Here is an 18,493-nt window from a genome sequence, read left to right as displayed (position 1 = left end):
CAATGTATATGGTGAACAGTTGTGGGCCCAACACTGACCCCCGCAGCCCCCATTTACCAGTGTCTGCCAATCAGAAAAACAGCCATTTATCCCAACTCTTTGCCTTCTGTCAGTTAACCAATCCTCAATCCATGCCAATATACTTCCCCTGACTGCATTCATCGGTATCTTATTGATAAGTCTCTTGTGCAGCACCTGATCAAATGTCAAATAGACAACATCAACATGTTCCCCTCTATCTACCACACTCATTATATCCTCAAAGAACATTTGTCAAACAAGACTTGCCCTTTCTGAATCTATGCCGTGTCTGCCTGATGGAACCCCTTCTTTTGAAATGTCTTACTATTTCATCCTTAATGACAGCTTCAAGCATTTTTCTGACTACAGACATTAAGCTAACTAGACGATAGTTACCCATCTTCTGCCTACATCTATTCTTAAAAAGTGGTGTGACATTTGCTGTCTTCCAATCTGCTGGGACCTGCCATAGAGTTTTGGTAAATGACTACCAATGCATTGACTATAACTCCTACCATTTCCTTCAGTACCCTGGGATGCATCCCATCACGATCAGGGGATTTGTCCACTTTTAGTCCCATTAGCTTGCTCATCACTATCTCTTTTGTAACAATAATTTTAATCAAGGCCCTCACCTCCCTTCGCATCCCTATCACCACTCTTTGGCATGCTGGATTTGTCTTCCACCATGAAGACTGACAAAATTTCTGTTCAATGCTTCGGACATTTCCTCATTACTCAATATCAATCTCCCTTTCTCATTTTCTAAGGGACCTATGTTGACTCTAGCTGCCCTCTTCTGTTTTATATATCTAGAAATTTCTTTTTGCTATCTGTCCTTTGATGCCTTTTAAAATTCTCACAATCTTTCAGTTTCCCATTACTGTTGGCTACTTTGTACACGAGCTTTTAATTTTATACCTTATTTTATTTCCTTAGTTAACCAAGGCTGGCTCTTCGCACTCTTACTGCCCTTATTTTTAAAATGGAATATATTTTTGTTGAGCACTGAAAAATCTGAGAGTCTTCCACTGTTCCTCAATTGTTCTGCCAACTTGCCTGTGCTCCCAGTCCAGACTGACCAATTGCTCCCTCATCCTGTTGTAGTCTCCCTTGTACAAGTATAATACACTAGTTTTAGATCTACCTTAAGTTCATTCATACTATGATCACTTTTTCCAAGAGGGTCCCTATCTACTAGATTGTTAATTTTACCTATCTCGTCTAAAATAGCATCCTCCCTTCTTGGTTCCTTAACATGCTACTCAAGAAAGCTATTCTATGAAGTCATCCTCCAGACTAACTCAATCAATTTGATTTTTCCAATCTACATGGAAATTAAAGTCCCCCACGATAACTGCCATTCTGTTCTTACATGCTTCAGCTATCTCTCGGTTAATTGCCTATGCCACTGTGCTATTGTTATTTGGTTGACGATAGATAACTCCCACCACTGATTTTTTTCCCTTTACTATTCTTAATCTCTACCCAGAGGAACTCAACATTCTGCTCCTTATATCATCTCTCACTATTGCCTGATCTCATCCCTAATTAAGAGCGCCACCTCACCTTACCTGATACCCTTGAATATTTAATTCCCAATCATGCCCACCAAATCATATGCCTGGGTACTGATTTGCGCCTCAAGTTCACTAACTTTGTTTCTAATACTACAGGTATTCAGATAAAGTGTCCTTATGCTCATTGTCCTTTTAGAATCTAATGACCCGAATAGACTTGCTAAATATTTACCTCAGTTGATACATATAGATCAAACAGGTTTTATTAAGAATAGAAACACATCTGACAATATCCTTAGATTGATAACATTGGTGAATGCATCTAGACAGCAACCCAAAAAACAATAATTGATAGGGTTGAATGGAATTTTTTATTTAACGTGTTCGAGAAGTTTAATTTTGGCCCTTATTTTATTGGTTGGGTTAAGGCTCTATATACAAATCCAATTGCTAGGGTGGTGACAAATGGTCAAACTTCTTTACCATTTAAATTAACGCGTTGTTCATTATCACCAGCCTTGTTTGCATTGGCTATCGAACAGTTAGCTCAGACAATACGACAGAATGATAAAATTAAAGGGATGAGAATTGCAGATGATGAATATAAGATTAATTTATTTGCAGACGATGTGTTGGTGTATTTGACGGAACCAGAGCAATCTGGAGTATTTACAACATTGTTTGTTGAAATTTGGAGTTATCTGGATATAAGGTAAACTGGGATAAGAGTGAAATATTGCCAGTCGGGGAAGGAGATTATTCAGAATATAAAAATATTATAAAATTTAAATGGTCAGATAGAATTAAATATCTAGGAGTAATAGTAAATGCAGATCATCAATCTTTATAAATTAAACTGTTCCTTTATTAAAAAGGATTAAAATGGATTTGATTAAATGGAAAGATCTTCCATTAACATTAATTGGCCAAGTAAATTGTATTAAAATGAATATTTTTTCTTGAATCCATTATCTGTTTCAGTCGATACCATGTTTACTTTCAAAGGGTTTTTTTCAGGATTTGAATAGAGCGATGCGGGAATTTTTATGGAAGGGAAAATTAGCACAAGTAGCCTTGCACAAACTTTCATGGAAATATGCATTAGGTGGACTTCAGTTACCTCATTTTCAAAATTATTATGAAGCAGCTTAGTTGAAATTTGTTCGTAGATTGATGGATGTGGACCAACCCCCGAGTTGGGCGAAGGTGGAAATGGCTTGTATTTCTGAAGTTGAGGTACACCAGCTTATACTTAAGTGGAATGTGAACTTATTACAGGAATGTAATATGCCAGTATTAAGGATATGGGTTAAAAAAATATGATTTTAGGATCAAAGGGTAAATTATCAATTCAAACCCCATTATATCATAATCAGCTTATTCCTTTTTCAATGTTCAATAATCATTTAAAGAGATGGAATTCTAAGGGTATAACGATAGTTCAGGACTGGTTTGAAGAAGGTCAGTTTCTTTCTTTTAATCAATTGAGAGAAAATTTGATATATCTGTAAATTCTTTATTTGTGTATTATCAACTCAGAGCTTTGATAAAAGATAATTATGGTAAAGAGATGAATTTACCCATGTTGATGAAATTTGAATCTTTGATTTCCTCTATACCAAAGAAAGGTTATATTTCGGCTATGTATCAATTGTTGCAAGAAAGTATGGATAAACCAGAATGGGAGAAATCTAGGACTAAATGGGAAAGTGATTTAACTTATGTTATCCCTCGAGAGAATTGGAAAGTTATGTGTCATGAAAGTGTAACTAAACTGACAAATGTAAGATATGGAATGGTTAATTATAATTTTTTTTACATCAGTTATATTTGACTCCAGAAAAACTGAAAAAATATGGGTTTAGTAATTCAGATTCTTGTTTTAGATGTGGATCATGTATTGGAACTTTTTTACATGCCGTTTGGTCTTCTGTTAAAGTTCAACCATTTTGGGAAGGAATTAGGTTGGTTCTGGAAAAATTGTTCAAATTTAAATTACCATTAGAACCATCGATTTTTTTGTTGGGCTATATGGTTTCTTTGAAGGGATTGGGGTTGGATAAATTTCAGATTGCATTTGTACGTTTAGCGTTGTCTGTAGCACAAAAATGTGTAGCTAGTACTTGGAAAGATAATGTGGAGATTAACATAGTTCGATGGCATAATGAATTAAGAGCTTGTATTCCGTTGGAAAAAATTACATGTAACCTGCATGATAATTATTCCTTCTTTATTAATATGTGGTCTTCTTATTTGGACTATAGGAATTTGGAAATACTTTGAAATATTGTATATATTTTGTTCTGTTTTTATATTTGGCTCCCCTTAAGGGAGCTGGCTGAAGAGGTGAAAGGATGGGGAGGGTTTTTTGTTTTTTTCATAGATAGATATATATATATATATCTATCTATAAAAAATGATTTTTTTTGGTTATTTGTTATTTTAAGTTTAAAAAAAATAATCTAGTAACCTCTGCATCTTTTGCTTTTGACTTTTCTGCCCTATCTTTTTCTTTCCTAACTCTAGCTTTGGTCTCTGTACCACCTTCCTCATTCTTTCTTTGTAGGTTCCCATCCCCTTCCCCAACAGGACGAGAAAACAATCTCCCTAGGGCACTGATGTAGATCGTCTGGTTGTACTGGTCCCATCTGCCCCAGAACTGGTTCCAATGCCCCAAGAAACTGAAACTCTCCCTCTTGCACCACTGTTTAAGCCACATATTCATTCTAACTTGTCTGAAGTGTTGGTTTCACAACGCCTCATCATCCTGAGAAGAAATACGTGATGCAAATCTCAAATAGGTTCTCAATCTTTGGCTGGTATTAAGATTGTTCTGTTCTTATTTAGTTAATTTGTCCAACAGCCTCGTATTGTGAACACCTCCTCTCTTCCTTTGTACTTACTGGATAGATAATGCTGCAGAGCCGTTCAAAGATGAAGACTGGTGTTCGGTAATCATCAAGATTGTATCGCTTAGCAGTTTCAATGCAGACAGCCATGAATGCTTTTGTTTCCGATTCTGTGCCTACAGAAATATGTGAATTAGAATCGGATTAGTATTATAGGGAGATATCATCTCACTTCCAAGTAACTAGGCCTAGACTTTTACTAAAAGCTTGAAACTACACAAACAAAACTTAAAATACCAACTACAGTACAACTCCAATTTCTTTTTCTTTGGCTTGGCTTCGCGGACGAAGATTTATAGAGGGGGTAAAAAGTCCACGTCAGCTGCAGGCTCGTTTGTGGCTGACAAGTCCGATGCGGGACAGGCAGACACGGTTGCAGCGGTTGCAGGGGAAAATTGGTTGGTTGGGGTTGGGTGTTGGGTTTTTCCTCCTTTGCCTTATGCAAAATCAAATTATCCAAAGTCCTCATTGATCTGAAATTTCTTTTGGACCCGGAAGTGACGTCTGTTCGCCTCTGAAAATTTTCAGATGAGGATATTTGAAACAATCAGAAATCCTCATTTATCCAATTTTTTCTCGGAGCCGAACCAACCTCACAGGTTGAAAAAAATTCACCCAGCATGAAATTAGAATGATAATTGTCCTCGTTTCAGGTAACTCCCTCCCCTCTCTCTTTCCATTTCTTCTTTACCTATCCCTATTGACCTTTCTCTCCAACTTTCCCCCTCAAACTGTGTGCTCCTGGGACCTCAGTGGGGAGGTGTTAGTGATTTTTGGTGGCGGTGGAGAGGGGGATTGAACACAGGCGAAGATTGGGTCTGTATTGGGCTCCAATATCGAGAACCAGGACGTAAAGCCAGAACAGCCCCTGCCAGAACGAGCCCACAGGGAGACAGGAGCCTGCCAACTCACCAGTGAGTGTTCCACCGGCCCAGGAAGCCTCCCCAGGGAAAGGCAGCAGCGGTGGGGACACTCAGAGATCAGCAACTGCAGTTGGGAGGTCTCTGTGATCGGCAGCGGAGTTGAGGACGTGTCAGGAATCAGCGGCGGCATTTTTTGGTGAGAATTAAACATTATTTTAATGCTTAAAAAGCATTGCCTTGTTGTTTAAACATTGATACAAATAATTTGCTGTTGCTACTGGGCTGTTTTTAAAAAAATGACCAGTTATCAGAAAAATTCAGTCTTCTGAAATAGGTCCAGTCCTGACCATTTCAGATAATTGGACTTGAACAATGAACATTTTTCTGACTTTTGAATCTATGTTAACATCAGGGAAATGGCAAACATTTAACAGGAGACAAAATGGCAGAAAAAATTAACCAACTACCCATCAGATTCCATTATACATATAATTAAAATATACATCACAAAGATAAAGGCGAAAAGATACTTTTGATCAATGTTCTGTTCCTTGCAAATTGCTATTGATTATGTGGTCGACCTGCTGTCTGGAGCTGTGGACTGAGTTTTCTCCAATACTTCGGGTTGATTTGAAAAAAAACACATGGCAACTCTTCAGGAATATTAAGTCACCAGGAAGCAGTGCCTGGTTGGCCTCTGGTCAATCACCTCAACATCAAGGCGGAGAAGCTGGTAATTTTATTGCTAAAATGAAAGCTCCAGGAAATCAAAGGTTTATGGAGAGAAGGCTGGACATTGGGGGCTGAGTGGGAAAGCGAACCTGCTCATCATGGGCCAGACTTGATGGGCCGAATAGCCTATTTCTGCTCCAACGTCTTATGGTCTTTAAATAAGTCAACTCCTAGCTGGTCATAGTAAGGGACAGTTGTTAAAAGTTAAAAAACCTCAGAAACATGGGAAAAATATGCTTAGAGTACTCCATCAGTTCTATTTTTAGACAAATTAAAGAATCTTAATATTCTGATGTAATGATGTCACGGCTCGATAAAAGATACTCAGACATGCTTGGAAATGTGCAACAGAAGGGAAAGGATCTAATTCATGGGACACATGAATGAATGAAAAGGGCCTCACCACAGAAAGTCATAAAAACTGGCATAGGTTGAGCCAAGGAATAATGACAAAGTAAAAGAATCTTATGGAAATACAGAAATGTGAAATTGGTTAGAAAATTAGAATTTTTTTTTAGAACAAGGAGTAGCAAATGTTAGTGTATCCTTGTACGTAAACCATAGAGAGTTATGTATTTATGCAAACAATTTAGAAGACAAATTTACAGCACCAGTGACCTGGGTAAGGAGTTTGTACATTCTCCCAGTGTCTGCGTGGGTTTCCTCTGGGTGGTCCGGATTCCTCCCACCCTCCAAAACATACTGGGGTTGTAGGTGGGTGTAAATGGACAGCACAGGATTGTGGTCTGGAAGGGCCTGTTACCATTCTGAATGGCTAAATAAAATAAATGATATATGGGGTTTCATTGCAGATTAATTGTGCTGCCAAGTATGGAAGATGTAAGATTAAAATGGATTGTGTACACGTTGATCCCTTTATCCAACGAAGGATAGGATTTTTAAAATTTCTGGCTTTGATAGAATATTCCCAAGAGTTTAGAAGAGCAAGTGGTGGACTATCTCGAATAGAAAGGCCTCAATTGAACAGACATGATATCATAAAGCATGGACTGAGTTTTTTTTTGTCCATATCTATTAAAGATGGTTAACTGAATATTGGTCCCTGTTTTGTGTGAATCACTTCAGGAAAAAAATATACCAGAGATGATAGGCTTTGAGTCCATGCTGGCATGAAAAAATGTAGCACAGAACAGAACGAGATAAGGTAAATATATTTAAAATTAAAATAACTTTGAGGGCTGATAAAGGAATCAATAAGCCAAATGATTTCCAACTAAGTTGTTGACCTCGGAGGCAGCATGTTCTATGTGTATTTATGTATTAGATTCCAGACATTAATGTGACAATGCCACTAATTAGTTTTTAATGATAATCATTGGGGATAAGATACGATGAAAATTTCTCTACTCTTCTTCAAGTTGTTGCCAATAAGGCAGAGAATTTTTTTTCATATTTCATTCAAAAGACAGGACTTGATACTGCAGAACTAGGAGTGACGCCCTGTCAGCTCAAATCCCCCGTGCGTGACTTGAACTCTCAAGCATCTGACTCAAAGGCAAGAATACTAATGTCTGAGTCACTGATGACACACACCATGCATTATATCATGTATGAATCAACAGGCCATGAATGCAAACATGCCTGCAGAGGTTGAGCTAAGCTAATTATTGATTTTTTTTCCCCTAAATAGTGAATATCTGTCATAAACTTAAACATTTTTCTTCTCCATCAAAGTGCTCAGGCCTCAAGGAAGCTCAAATTTTCCCGTCTTTTCACCTGTTGTCATGTCCTCCAACATTTCCAGCAACATGTCTTGTGTCTCGTCAATAAGCTTGGTTCGTTGAACCACAAGTTTCCGCAGACACAAGTAACCATTAAGCACGGTGCCCACCAAGCGACTCTTGAAATGACGTTTTATTGATTCCACCTCCACAAAGGATGAAAGTAGCGCTGAAAAAGAACAAAGATACACAAATCACATTACAATCAACATTTTGTGCATTGGTGTATATCTTGGCTTGAGAACACTCAGCATATATCTCACCTGTAAGGCTTTTTAAAGCATATCCCTGTTGCAGGTCAGTGCTGAGTGTTGCCTCTTCAAGTGCTAATAAATGAGCAATTTCCTAAAACGCAAATAAAGTGATGCTTATTTTTACAGTATCAGAATTTATACACAATACAACAAGGTGATTCAACTAATACTTTTTTTTTAAAAAAGTTCTTTAAATTTACCGGTGAAGAATTTATCTAGATTCTCATTCCATTGCCATTTCTCATGAGGAAGGCAAGATATCATGACTGTGGGCGACTTCTGTCCTCACTTTACACATGAGAAATGTAAATCCCAGTTGGACTTAAAGGCCAATGATCTGGAGCTGAGTTTTCTAATCCATTGACTAATGAATCGTTGGCAATTGTAGCCAGATGACAACTCTGGCTGAAAATATAAGAATGTGTTGAACAATGCAGCAGACAGTTTCTAAGGTACAGGGCAAACTCGACTGCTCTTACGCTGACAGATCTCCTCTTATGCTCCAGAATCAGGATTTCATTCCGTTTTTGTGATTTCATGTTTGAGCCATAGTTGCCTTTTTCGTGAAGAATTCAGATAATTATAATTAGGCATAGTTTTAAGATAATTTTAAGATGCAGATAAATTAAATACGTATTTTATTTGGGCAGCAACAAAAACATCACTATAAAGGATTAATTCTCGTGTTAACATCTGATAAAGGTGAGACTAGGTGAAATCTGTTGCATTCTCCACAGGTGCTACCTTTTTATCTTTCCTACTTCTAATAAGATTTGTCTTCCCTGAAAGTTAATGGAGATGCATTACGGAATTGATACAATAGCTGGTAAACTCTTACTTGGTCAAGTCACTTGACCAGCGCTGAAATTCAGTTTCTCACATGCTTATAAATGCATTTCAGACACAGAATTCAATTGTGATGAATGTTATTTCATACTATTTGAAATAAGACCACAAAAGGAGAAATCTGGCCACTGTGCTTAACTCTTTCAAGGCATCAAATGCCTTCATTTTAAGATTCTGAAATTATGACAATTCAGTAGTTACTATCACCTTTTTCCAAGTTTTGCATAAAAGCATCCAATTAAATGCAATCCCAAAATAATGTCCAACAGATTCAATTAATATTGTTCTTGAAAGTCAACCATTCTAAATTATGGCTCACCTCCTGACCTCTCAAATGTGTTCAAATACTGTATAATTGTTGAATTTTGTGTGTAATAGTGAATTTTGTGGTCTATTTTTTAGGGTAAAATTTAGGGCATTTACTGTGACACACAATACTTTTGATGACAGTAAGTACCTATATTTTTCGGGGTGTGTGGAGCTTGGATGGGCGGGTGGTTGGGACTAGGTGGTAAGTTCATGTTGGGGGCATTAATAGCTCAGATAGGTGGGCGGATGTCCAGGTCCAGACAGTTAAGTCCACATTTGGTGCACCGGGAGCTCGGATGAATGGGTCGAAGTATCGGGAGCTCTGTGGGTGGGCAGCCAGGGCTAAAAATAGGGGGGGTCAACTTTTGCATTGTATCGACTATTACATGGTACATGATATGTCACATCCCTTGTTATATCTGATGTAAATCACATGCAAACACTGGTGGCGCACATTTCTTGCTAAACCGGTCTAGGATCTTATACTTAAACCCAAACAATAAAGCAGACTCCCAGGGGTGGGGGAATGAATGAGTGATTAGTTTGGCTGAAAACACCTAAAACTCTCTCAAAGGATAAATTTGACTGATTCAAATAAAAACTTGGCAAGGGAAGAAGGCTGTGAAAATGGAAATGTGGCCAACATTCCTTTTCTCCGAAACCTGAAAAGATGTCAAATATCTGATCAGTCAAACAGCCTCAAGGTGGGCATGAATGGTTGATAATACTTGCAACAAAATGCTTTTAAATAATAATATGGCACCTGAGATTACTTTGTAATTGATTTTAGAATGGGGAAAAAAAATATTGGTTCTTTCTATACAGACCTTAGTTATCAGGTTTCCAATGTATGGGAGCACTCCCCGAGCTGCCAGATATATCTTCCAATGAGCTGGTTTAATAAGTTTCTGATAGAGTGAGAGATATTCAGCTGCACATTCTCCAGCAACACTCAGTTCATCCAGATAACTGGTAAATCAAAAACACAGAAACCTGAAATCTTCAAACTGCATTTTAATATTCATCTCACCTGCAAGTATTTTGAGGGGCAATTCGTCTTCCATCTAACATACTAAAATCAATGAACCACAGAAAGATTACAATGTGGAGGGAGACAATTTTACCCATCAAGTTCCTGCTGTCCCTATAGAAGAAAAGAATCTATTCCATTTTCCTACTTTTTCCTCCCAAATATTTCATGTTATAGTGACAACCTGAGTCTCAATGTGGACAAGACAAAGAAGATGATTGTGGACTTTAGGAGGACTAGGGATGACCACCCTCCACTACACATCAATAACTCTGTAGGGGAGAGAATAGAGAGCATCAAGTTTCCTGGAGTCCATTTAATTAGTGACCTACCCTGGACACAACATCTCATTTGTCAGGAAGGCACAGAAGCAACTGCACGTCCTGACAAGACTACCGACTGCCATCCTGTTAACTTTCTACAGAAGCTCTATCGAAAGCATCCTGGCTGGCTACATCACTGTGTGGTACGGTTGCTGTAAAGCATTGGATCGGCAGTCGCCCTCCACCCCAACCACATCGATGTGATCTACTGGGATCGTTATCTGAAGCGGGCTCATTAAATAGTTAAGGACCCCTCCTACATCATCTTCCAGCAATTCCCATTGGAAAGATACAAAAGTATCAGAGCCAGAACCACCAGGCTGAGAAACAGTTTCTTCCCACGGGCAGTGATTGCTGAATGACTGATAAACTGCTCGTACAATCCCTCCAAGACTGTACTATTTACTTAACAACATTTATTTATTTTTCTATATGTAATGCATAAAAATAGTTTGTAAATATGTGTGCCACGTCTATGTATGTGTTTCGATATTGATACACTGAGGATCAAAGAAACGCTGTTTAGTCCAGTTGTATTTATTCAATTGGATGGTAATAAGAAACAAACTTGATTGAACTTGAAATGTTCCTTGTGGAACATCACAAATTAATTATCTCAACTAACAACCCCCCCCCCCTCCACCCATCCAAGAGAAATGCAGATCCACCCAATGGATCAGATTTGCCTCTGACCCTGTATCGCTTTTGATTCTTTTGTCGATCATCTTCATTCAATGTCCTTTAGTACTCGATCCCTCTGTCAATGGAAACAGGTTCTTCTGCCTCAACCTTTCACTTATAAATACCACTGTCAGAACTCCTTCCAACCTCCTCTGTTCCAAGGAGAATAGCCTCAGCTTTTTTTTCATTCTATCTTCATAAATCCTTGATCCATGGAATCATTCTAGGGATCTTGAGCCCACTCTGAGGCCTCCCTATGTAGAATCCAGAACTGGACATATATATCTCCTGTGTTGTTTTAAAGGTTCACCACAACTTCTTTGCTCAGAGATACTTAACCTTTTATTCATAAACTCCCAAGATCTCATAAGCTTTTTTAACTATTTTCTCAAGTTGCCCTGTCACCCTCAACATTTTATGTAAACCCTCGGGCCTCTCTTAAAATTTCATCCTCTCAGTTGTAATGCCTTTCCTTGACCTTCATACTGAAATGTGACACTTACCATTTATCTGACTTATATTTCATCTGCCATTTGTCCATCCATATGGCAGCCTGATAATATCTTCTAAGTCTATTTCTATTCTCCTTGTAGTTCATTCTGCTTTCAGTATTTGCTGTTGTTGCAAATCTGGAAATTATAGTTTTCTTTTGAACAAAGGCTTTGCATTTATCATCCCTAGTTCTCAGAATCTTCAAGGCATTTGCAGACGCATGACCAAATTTGCTGCAATTTCCACACCCAGCCCCTTACTTCCCTCAATAATCTGGATGGGGAGACTTAAACCACTGCAAATACAACTAGCTTGTGCACAAATATTACTCTTACAAAATTTAACTTAATCAAAGTTAATGGGAGCAAAATGCAATGTACATTTGCTATTATATGCAAGGAGTTTCGCAGACACAACAGAGATCAAATTTCTATTTGTGATATGTCTCCCAGATGGCCAAGTGGGCCGAGAGGGAATCTGCAGTCAACTGTTTTCTCCCTGAGACAGGTGTCACAAAGTGAATTTGCTATCCTATTTCTGACAGAGCAGGAAGAGTGAGCTTCTTGTAACTGACATGCTGAAATCAAACCAACATGCTAACAAAGAAATTTAAAATGTAAAAGTCAAAAAAAATCCACTATTTATCTTCTGCTATTAAAATGGTCATTTATACAAAATATACACTTTTTTTTTTAAACTAAGATTTTACACATTTAAAATGGTATCATGGACAATTTCCCACAGTCTGACCCATGGCTTACTTCAACTTACACAAACATTTCTGAAGACAATGGAGAACTCTGATGACTCCGTATCCATAACACCATATACAGCACAGAAGAGGCCAGTTTGGCCCTACTAGTCCATGCCGGAACAAATCCCCACCCTCCTCGTCCCACTGACCAGCACCTGGTCCATACCCTCCAATCCTCTCCCCTCCATGTAATTATCCAGTCTTTCCTTAAATGTAAAAAACGTCCTTGCTTCAACCACCTGTGCCGGAAGCTTATTCCACATCCCAACCACCCTTTCCGTGAAGAAATTTCCCCTCATAATTTTCCCCCTGCAATCTCAAACCATGGCCTCTGGTTTGAATATCCTCCCACTCTTAATTAAAAAAAGCCTATCCACATTGACTCTCTCTGTCCCTTTTAAAATCTTGAACACTTCCATCAAATCCCCCCCTCAATCTTCTACGCTCCAGAGAAAAAAGCCCCAGGCTGCTCAACCTTTCTCTGTCACTCAAACCCTGACTCATAACAAGTCAAGATCAAAGTAGCTCAATACTAAAGGTGAAATAAATAAAACTAAGCTACCACCACCCCTATTCTGTAATTGAGACCCATTGTGTTACAGTTGTTGAAACGACTTCTGAATGAAAAGAGAATACCTGGTGAGAAGATCAAGAACCTGCTGTTTGCGGCTTGGAATGGTGGTCAGCGCCTCCACAATCGTACAAGCAGCCTGCCGTGCAGCTTGTGTTGCAGGAGTGAATAAGACCTAAGAAACAAAAATATTAGATTGGTAATGTCATCACGCTATGTAGTGCAGCCATTTTAACACTTTGGACCCTGTATCCCAGTTTTCTGGGAATGCCAAGCACATATACTCTGTGTCCTGGTTTTCTAGGTCTGGTTTTATACCCAACACCCATTTGGTTTGTACTGTACTTTACTAATGTAAAGGTTTACCCATAGACCTAGTGTGAAGTATATATTATGAAAGATTTAAAATGATTAAAGTCTAAAGGGTTAAAACTGCAGCAGCGCCAAAATCGACGGCAGAAGCCCCTGAGTAGTCAACCAACAGGAGAGGAAATCTTAACTACCAGCAGAGGAGAGAAAAGTTAACAAACAAAGAACCCATAGGATATTGAATCACCAAGTGTGAGGCTGCTACTGGACTCTACAATAGTGTTAGATGGAGGATTAGAATAAAGTAAAAAAGGCTGTTATGTGATGAATGTTTCTCCTAGATGAATTTATTTAAAGTTTGCAATTGGATCCAGAAAGAAAGCTGACTTTAGCTCTAGCCTGAAAGTAATAATTACCAAGAAAACAAGAAAATTTGCATATACCTGTACTAGGGTCTGATGCAATGCTTGTAGGTACTGGAGAAACTCAACCAGGTCACACAGCATTCTCAGGAAGTTAGGGTTCAGGCCCGAAATATTGCCCGCCTTTTACTTCCTATGTATACTGCATGAGTTACTGAGTTTCTCCCACATTTTTGTGCATCGATCTACAGTTACCAGATGATTTGAATCAAGACAACTGCAACTTTTTAACTAGATTACAAAATAGGTCTCTAAAGCATTGAAATTGATTGTGCGATTTAAAAAATTAATGGTAGAGTAATCACATTTAATCATGCGCTGAAACAATGGAAGGTGCTTTGACATTAATTCTCAAAAGGAAGAGGTTTAGCCTTTGCTTTGAATGGAAAAATGGAAGTGATAGGCTTAATCCAAGAAGCAACAGAGCACTATATATTTAACTGCAACTGGCCAATGGAAAAAAACTTAGCTTTTTTGGGTGAAATTAATTTAGATGTGAATATAGGAGATTTGGTCAAAATTATGTTATGAAAGTGTTATGAATACAATAAATGTTAGATATACAATGGTCAATATAATTTTCTTCATCAATTGTATTATACTCCACATGAGTTAAATGGACAATCCTAATTATTCAAATGGATTTTCGATGTGCGAAAGGAACAGGGCCTTTTTTTGCATTCAGTGTAGTCTTGTGAAAAAGTGGAAAGGTTTTGGAATTAACTGAGTTTATTATTAAGGCACATTATGAAGATAAAGATACCAAAGGATCCAAGAATATTTTTACTTGGAGATATTTATGAAAATGATATAAAATTGAAATTGGACAAATACCAAGAAAAATTTTAAAGAATTGCAATAGCAACTGCAAAGAAATGTCTAGCGATATCATGGAAAGATGAGAGAGAAGTGTTATTAATGAGATGCAAAATTGTACACCTTTGGAAAAAAAATTCTGTATAGTTTAAGGAATTGCGTTTAAAATTTCTATAGTATTTGGAAACCATATATGGATTTTATGGATAATTTTACGTCCACTTCTATCTTATCCACTCCTCTTAATTAATAATTTTTAATTAAAATTAATGAGTGTCTATGCTAATATTATTGTATATTCACATCTAAATTAATTTCACCCAAAAAAGCTGAGTTTTTTTCCATTGGTCAGTTGCAGTTAAATATATAGTGCTCTGTTGCTTCTTTTGGGTGGGAGTAGGGATGGGGAGAAAATATATAAAAGTATTTTTTTTGTATCATTGGTTATGGATATTGATGAGCAGAACAATGGCAATTAGAACTGAATCCTGAAAAATGTGACAAGAACATTAGTGCTTGCAACCCATGTTTTCTTTTCCTCTTCGTGCAGCGTCTGGCAGACTGAGCATGTCCTGGTATGTCTGAGCCACGTCATTAACAAATTATAGCTTAATCTGACCACACCTGCCACGTGTCTTCCCTCGATCACAGAAATTCTCTTTGTTCCACCCACATTTCACATTGACCTGCACTAACTTATTTCTCAGAGCTGATATATCTGAAACATGAACTGTTTCTCCTTCCATGAATGTTGTCTGAATTGCTGGGTTTTTCCAACAATTTCCATTTTCTGTTTTTATTTCAATGTTGGCTCAGTTTTACTTATCCAACTTGTACAAGTCTAGCTTGCTGGACAGGTCTCACCATCTAACTATTAACAGCTCAATACAAACTTATAGTGGTGGTAACTTCTGGTATTAAACCATTTTGACTCATCCTGGTTTTACATGGAGCTCCTTTACATTCTCTCCCATCGAAAACTAATTTTCACCTCTTTCCCAATTCTGAAAAGAGCACAGTTCCGAAATGTTCACTGATTTTCTTTCTACAAATCCTGCCTCACTTTTTAAAACAAAATATACATAGAGCAAGGTGTACATATGGAATGAGCTGTCAGAGGTGGTGGTTAAGGCTGGTACAATTACAATATTTAAATTTAACATTTGAACAAGAACACAGATAGGAGAGGGTTGAGGGCTATGGGCAATGAGCAGGCAAATGGGACAAGCTCAGATGTCACTTGAACAAGTTGGGGTGAAGGGCCGGATTCCACACTGTACAGATTTATGACCTGCTGTATTTTCAGTTTCTGATGAATTCAAAACATAAGCTTGGTCACAAATGGAGTACCGTGGTGCAGCTCTAGTCACCACGTTGTTGAAAGGATCTGTTGCACGGGAGAGAACAAACAGGAGATTCGCCAATGTGCTGCTGAGATAGATTGTTTCAGTTATAAGGTGAAAATGGACACGCTGAATTTGTTTCCCGAAGAGCAGAGAAGGCTGAGGGAGAGACTTGATTGAAGCGTTGAATTACGAAGGCATAGAAAGGGGAGTTACTGAGATACTTATTTCACAATCGTGTCTAAAACCAGAAGGCAGGAATTTTCAAAAAGTGGTTGACTTTTTAAGAGAAAACTGGAAGCATTCCTTCATCTGGAGTGTGTGTGAAACCTGTATCACATTGCCTGAGGAAACAGTTAGATGGACAGTTGAAATGCTACAGCATTTTAAGCCACAGGTCAAATGCTAGACAATGGAATTAATACAGATCTCCAAGGCCAAAGCGTCATTTCAACATTGCATCTTCTCGACACCAAAGCAATAGCAAGGCAACAGTAGCCAAAGGTGAGAACACCACTACAAGTGGTTATGTTTCTGAGAAATTGAGGCAAGCTGGAATTTGATTGTTGAAGATAATATCTTGGATGGGTTTTTCCAAAGTTATAACTAGCTGAATGTGAAGCATATTGAAATGAAAAAAATACTGCAAATAACTGAAGGAAATGAAGCCATTCAGCCCTCATGTTTACCCTAGCATTCAGTAACATTATGTTTTTACTTGAGTACTACTTCCTAAAATAATCTTGCAAAAAAAAACCCCAAATTCTACTTATCTCATCTTGAATATGCATAGTGACCCAGCCTCCACATTACACTGTTCTCTGGAAGAAGATTTCTTCTTATCTCAGTACTGAATAGCAAACCCCTTTTTTTAAGGTATTTTTACACCTGGCTCTAAACAACTCAGGAGATGTCTCAAATGTGTCTCTATCAAGTCTAAAAATATATTTTTTTAATACATTGCATTGAGATCACCTTTCATTTAAAATTCTGGGAATACAGCCTCAGTCTACTCAGTATTTCTTTCTTTGGCTTGGCTTCGCGGACGAAGATTTATGGAGGGGGTAAATGTCCACGTCAGCTGCAGGCTCGTTTGTGGCTGACAAGTCCGATGTGGGACAGGCATTTCTTAAAGACCAGTGAAAGATCACAGGAATCAATCTGGCAACCTTTTTGAATCATCCCAACACAGTCCTTCCCTGGTTTTACATGGAGCTCCTTTACCTTCTCTTGAGGTGATCTCAATGCAATATGTTTCAGGGGACTGGATTGTCCTTAATTTTCCAAGTGTTGACTCATGAAGGCAGTATTTAATTGAAGACAAACCTTTTTACTTATACTTAATTACTGTTGAGTACAGGGCAACACACTATTTTCCTTTCTGATTACTTGCTTTGTGATTCATTTTGTAATTAATTCCTGGTTTTCCTGAATACCAACACCTCAGTTTCTCACCTGGCATAGTACACCCTGTTTGTCTATGAATGACCTCAAATTTTTCAACATTGTACTGTATTCCAAATACTATGTCCTCGCTCATTCACTTAACCTGCCTATATCTTCCTGAACCCTCTCAGAACTCCTTACACAACTCCCCTGTCATCCTTCAAAAGTTTGGAACACACTTTATCAGATCGTGGGGAATTTTTTTTTAAAGTTCTCCATTAATTTCTCCAACACATTCCTTTACTATAGCCAATTTTGTTCCGCTTCTCATTTAGTAAACCTTTTAGGTTTTCTATGAAGACAGACACCAAACACAATTTTAAGTTCTATGTCATTTCCTTATCTCCCAAAAAGAACTTTTGTCTCAGTAAGTAGGGACCCACAATAGATGTAGTTAACCTTTTCCTTTCCTTTCTGGTCTCACAGCATCACAGGAAGTCAAGATATATCACCAACTTTTTGGGTAGAGCCCTTCAAGGAATAAGCCAAGAACAGGAAGGTACAACTTTTTTGCTTTCACACAAGCACATCAAGCTAGTTTTTGCTGCTCATTGACTTATTCATGTTCTTTCATTTCCTTTATCTTACAAGGTCTTGGACTTCTGCTGAATGCTGAAATGTTCCCAGTTCTCATGCTACCTGCTTTTTAATAAAATTATGATACTATTTAACTGATCCTGATTGCAACAATTGGACCAATTCTCCTGTTTGTTTTGTGCTTTACAAAACCAAACGGCACAGTTAGCACAGGGGACAGCGTGTAGGTGGGGGCACGGCTATCGCAGGGGGCAGCATGGTTAGCGTAGGATTCTGTACGGTTAGCCAAACATTTAGCACAATGTTGTAAAAATGCCAGTAATGGGGACAGTGTTTCAAATTCTGCACTGTCTGTCAGGAGTTTGTACATTCTCTCCGTGTCTGCGTGGGGTTTCCCCGGGGCTCCGGTTTCCTCACACTGTTCAAAACGTACCAAGGGTGTAGGTCAATTGATGTAATTGGGCAGCATGGGCTCATAGGCCGAAAGGGCCTGTTACCGTGCTGTATATTTAAATTAAAAATTAAATTTACGCATTATAAGTCTTGCAGTGATTCTGTAAACATATGCCATGG

At 38.1% G+C, this 18,493-nt stretch overlaps 1 protein-coding gene across 9 annotated transcripts in view; it reads right to left on the bottom strand.

Moving 5' to 3' along the window:
• ubr4 (ubiquitin protein ligase E3 component n-recognin 4) overlaps nt 1-18,493 on the bottom strand; it is a 220,003-nt gene that overhangs the window by 47,544 nt on the left and 153,966 nt on the right. For 8 of the 9 annotated variants that reach the window (XM_069918724.1, XM_069918722.1, XM_069918723.1 and 5 more), the window contains 5 exons: nt 13,113-13,222; nt 10,024-10,165; nt 8,051-8,132; nt 7,783-7,956; nt 4,445-4,566 (listed from right to left, as the gene is read on the bottom strand). In XM_069918724.1, coding sequence (XP_069774825.1) covers nt 4,445-4,566; nt 7,783-7,956; nt 8,051-8,132; nt 10,024-10,165; nt 13,113-13,222 — 630 coding nt within the window. Of the gene's footprint in view, nt 1-4,444; nt 4,567-7,782; nt 7,957-8,050; nt 8,133-8,241; nt 8,447-10,023; nt 10,166-13,112; nt 13,223-18,493 lie in introns of those variants that run through there. The other variant, XR_011351775.1, reaches the window with a different exon arrangement.

This window comes from Narcine bancroftii, chromosome 2 (assembly GCF_036971445.1).
Source record: "Narcine bancroftii isolate sNarBan1 chromosome 2, sNarBan1.hap1, whole genome shotgun sequence".
In the NCBI taxonomy this organism is placed as follows: Eukaryota; Metazoa; Chordata; class Chondrichthyes; order Torpediniformes; family Narcinidae; genus Narcine; species Narcine bancroftii.
Note: the sequence above shows the minus strand (reverse complement) of the source record. Positions and strands in the feature narration are given on the sequence as shown.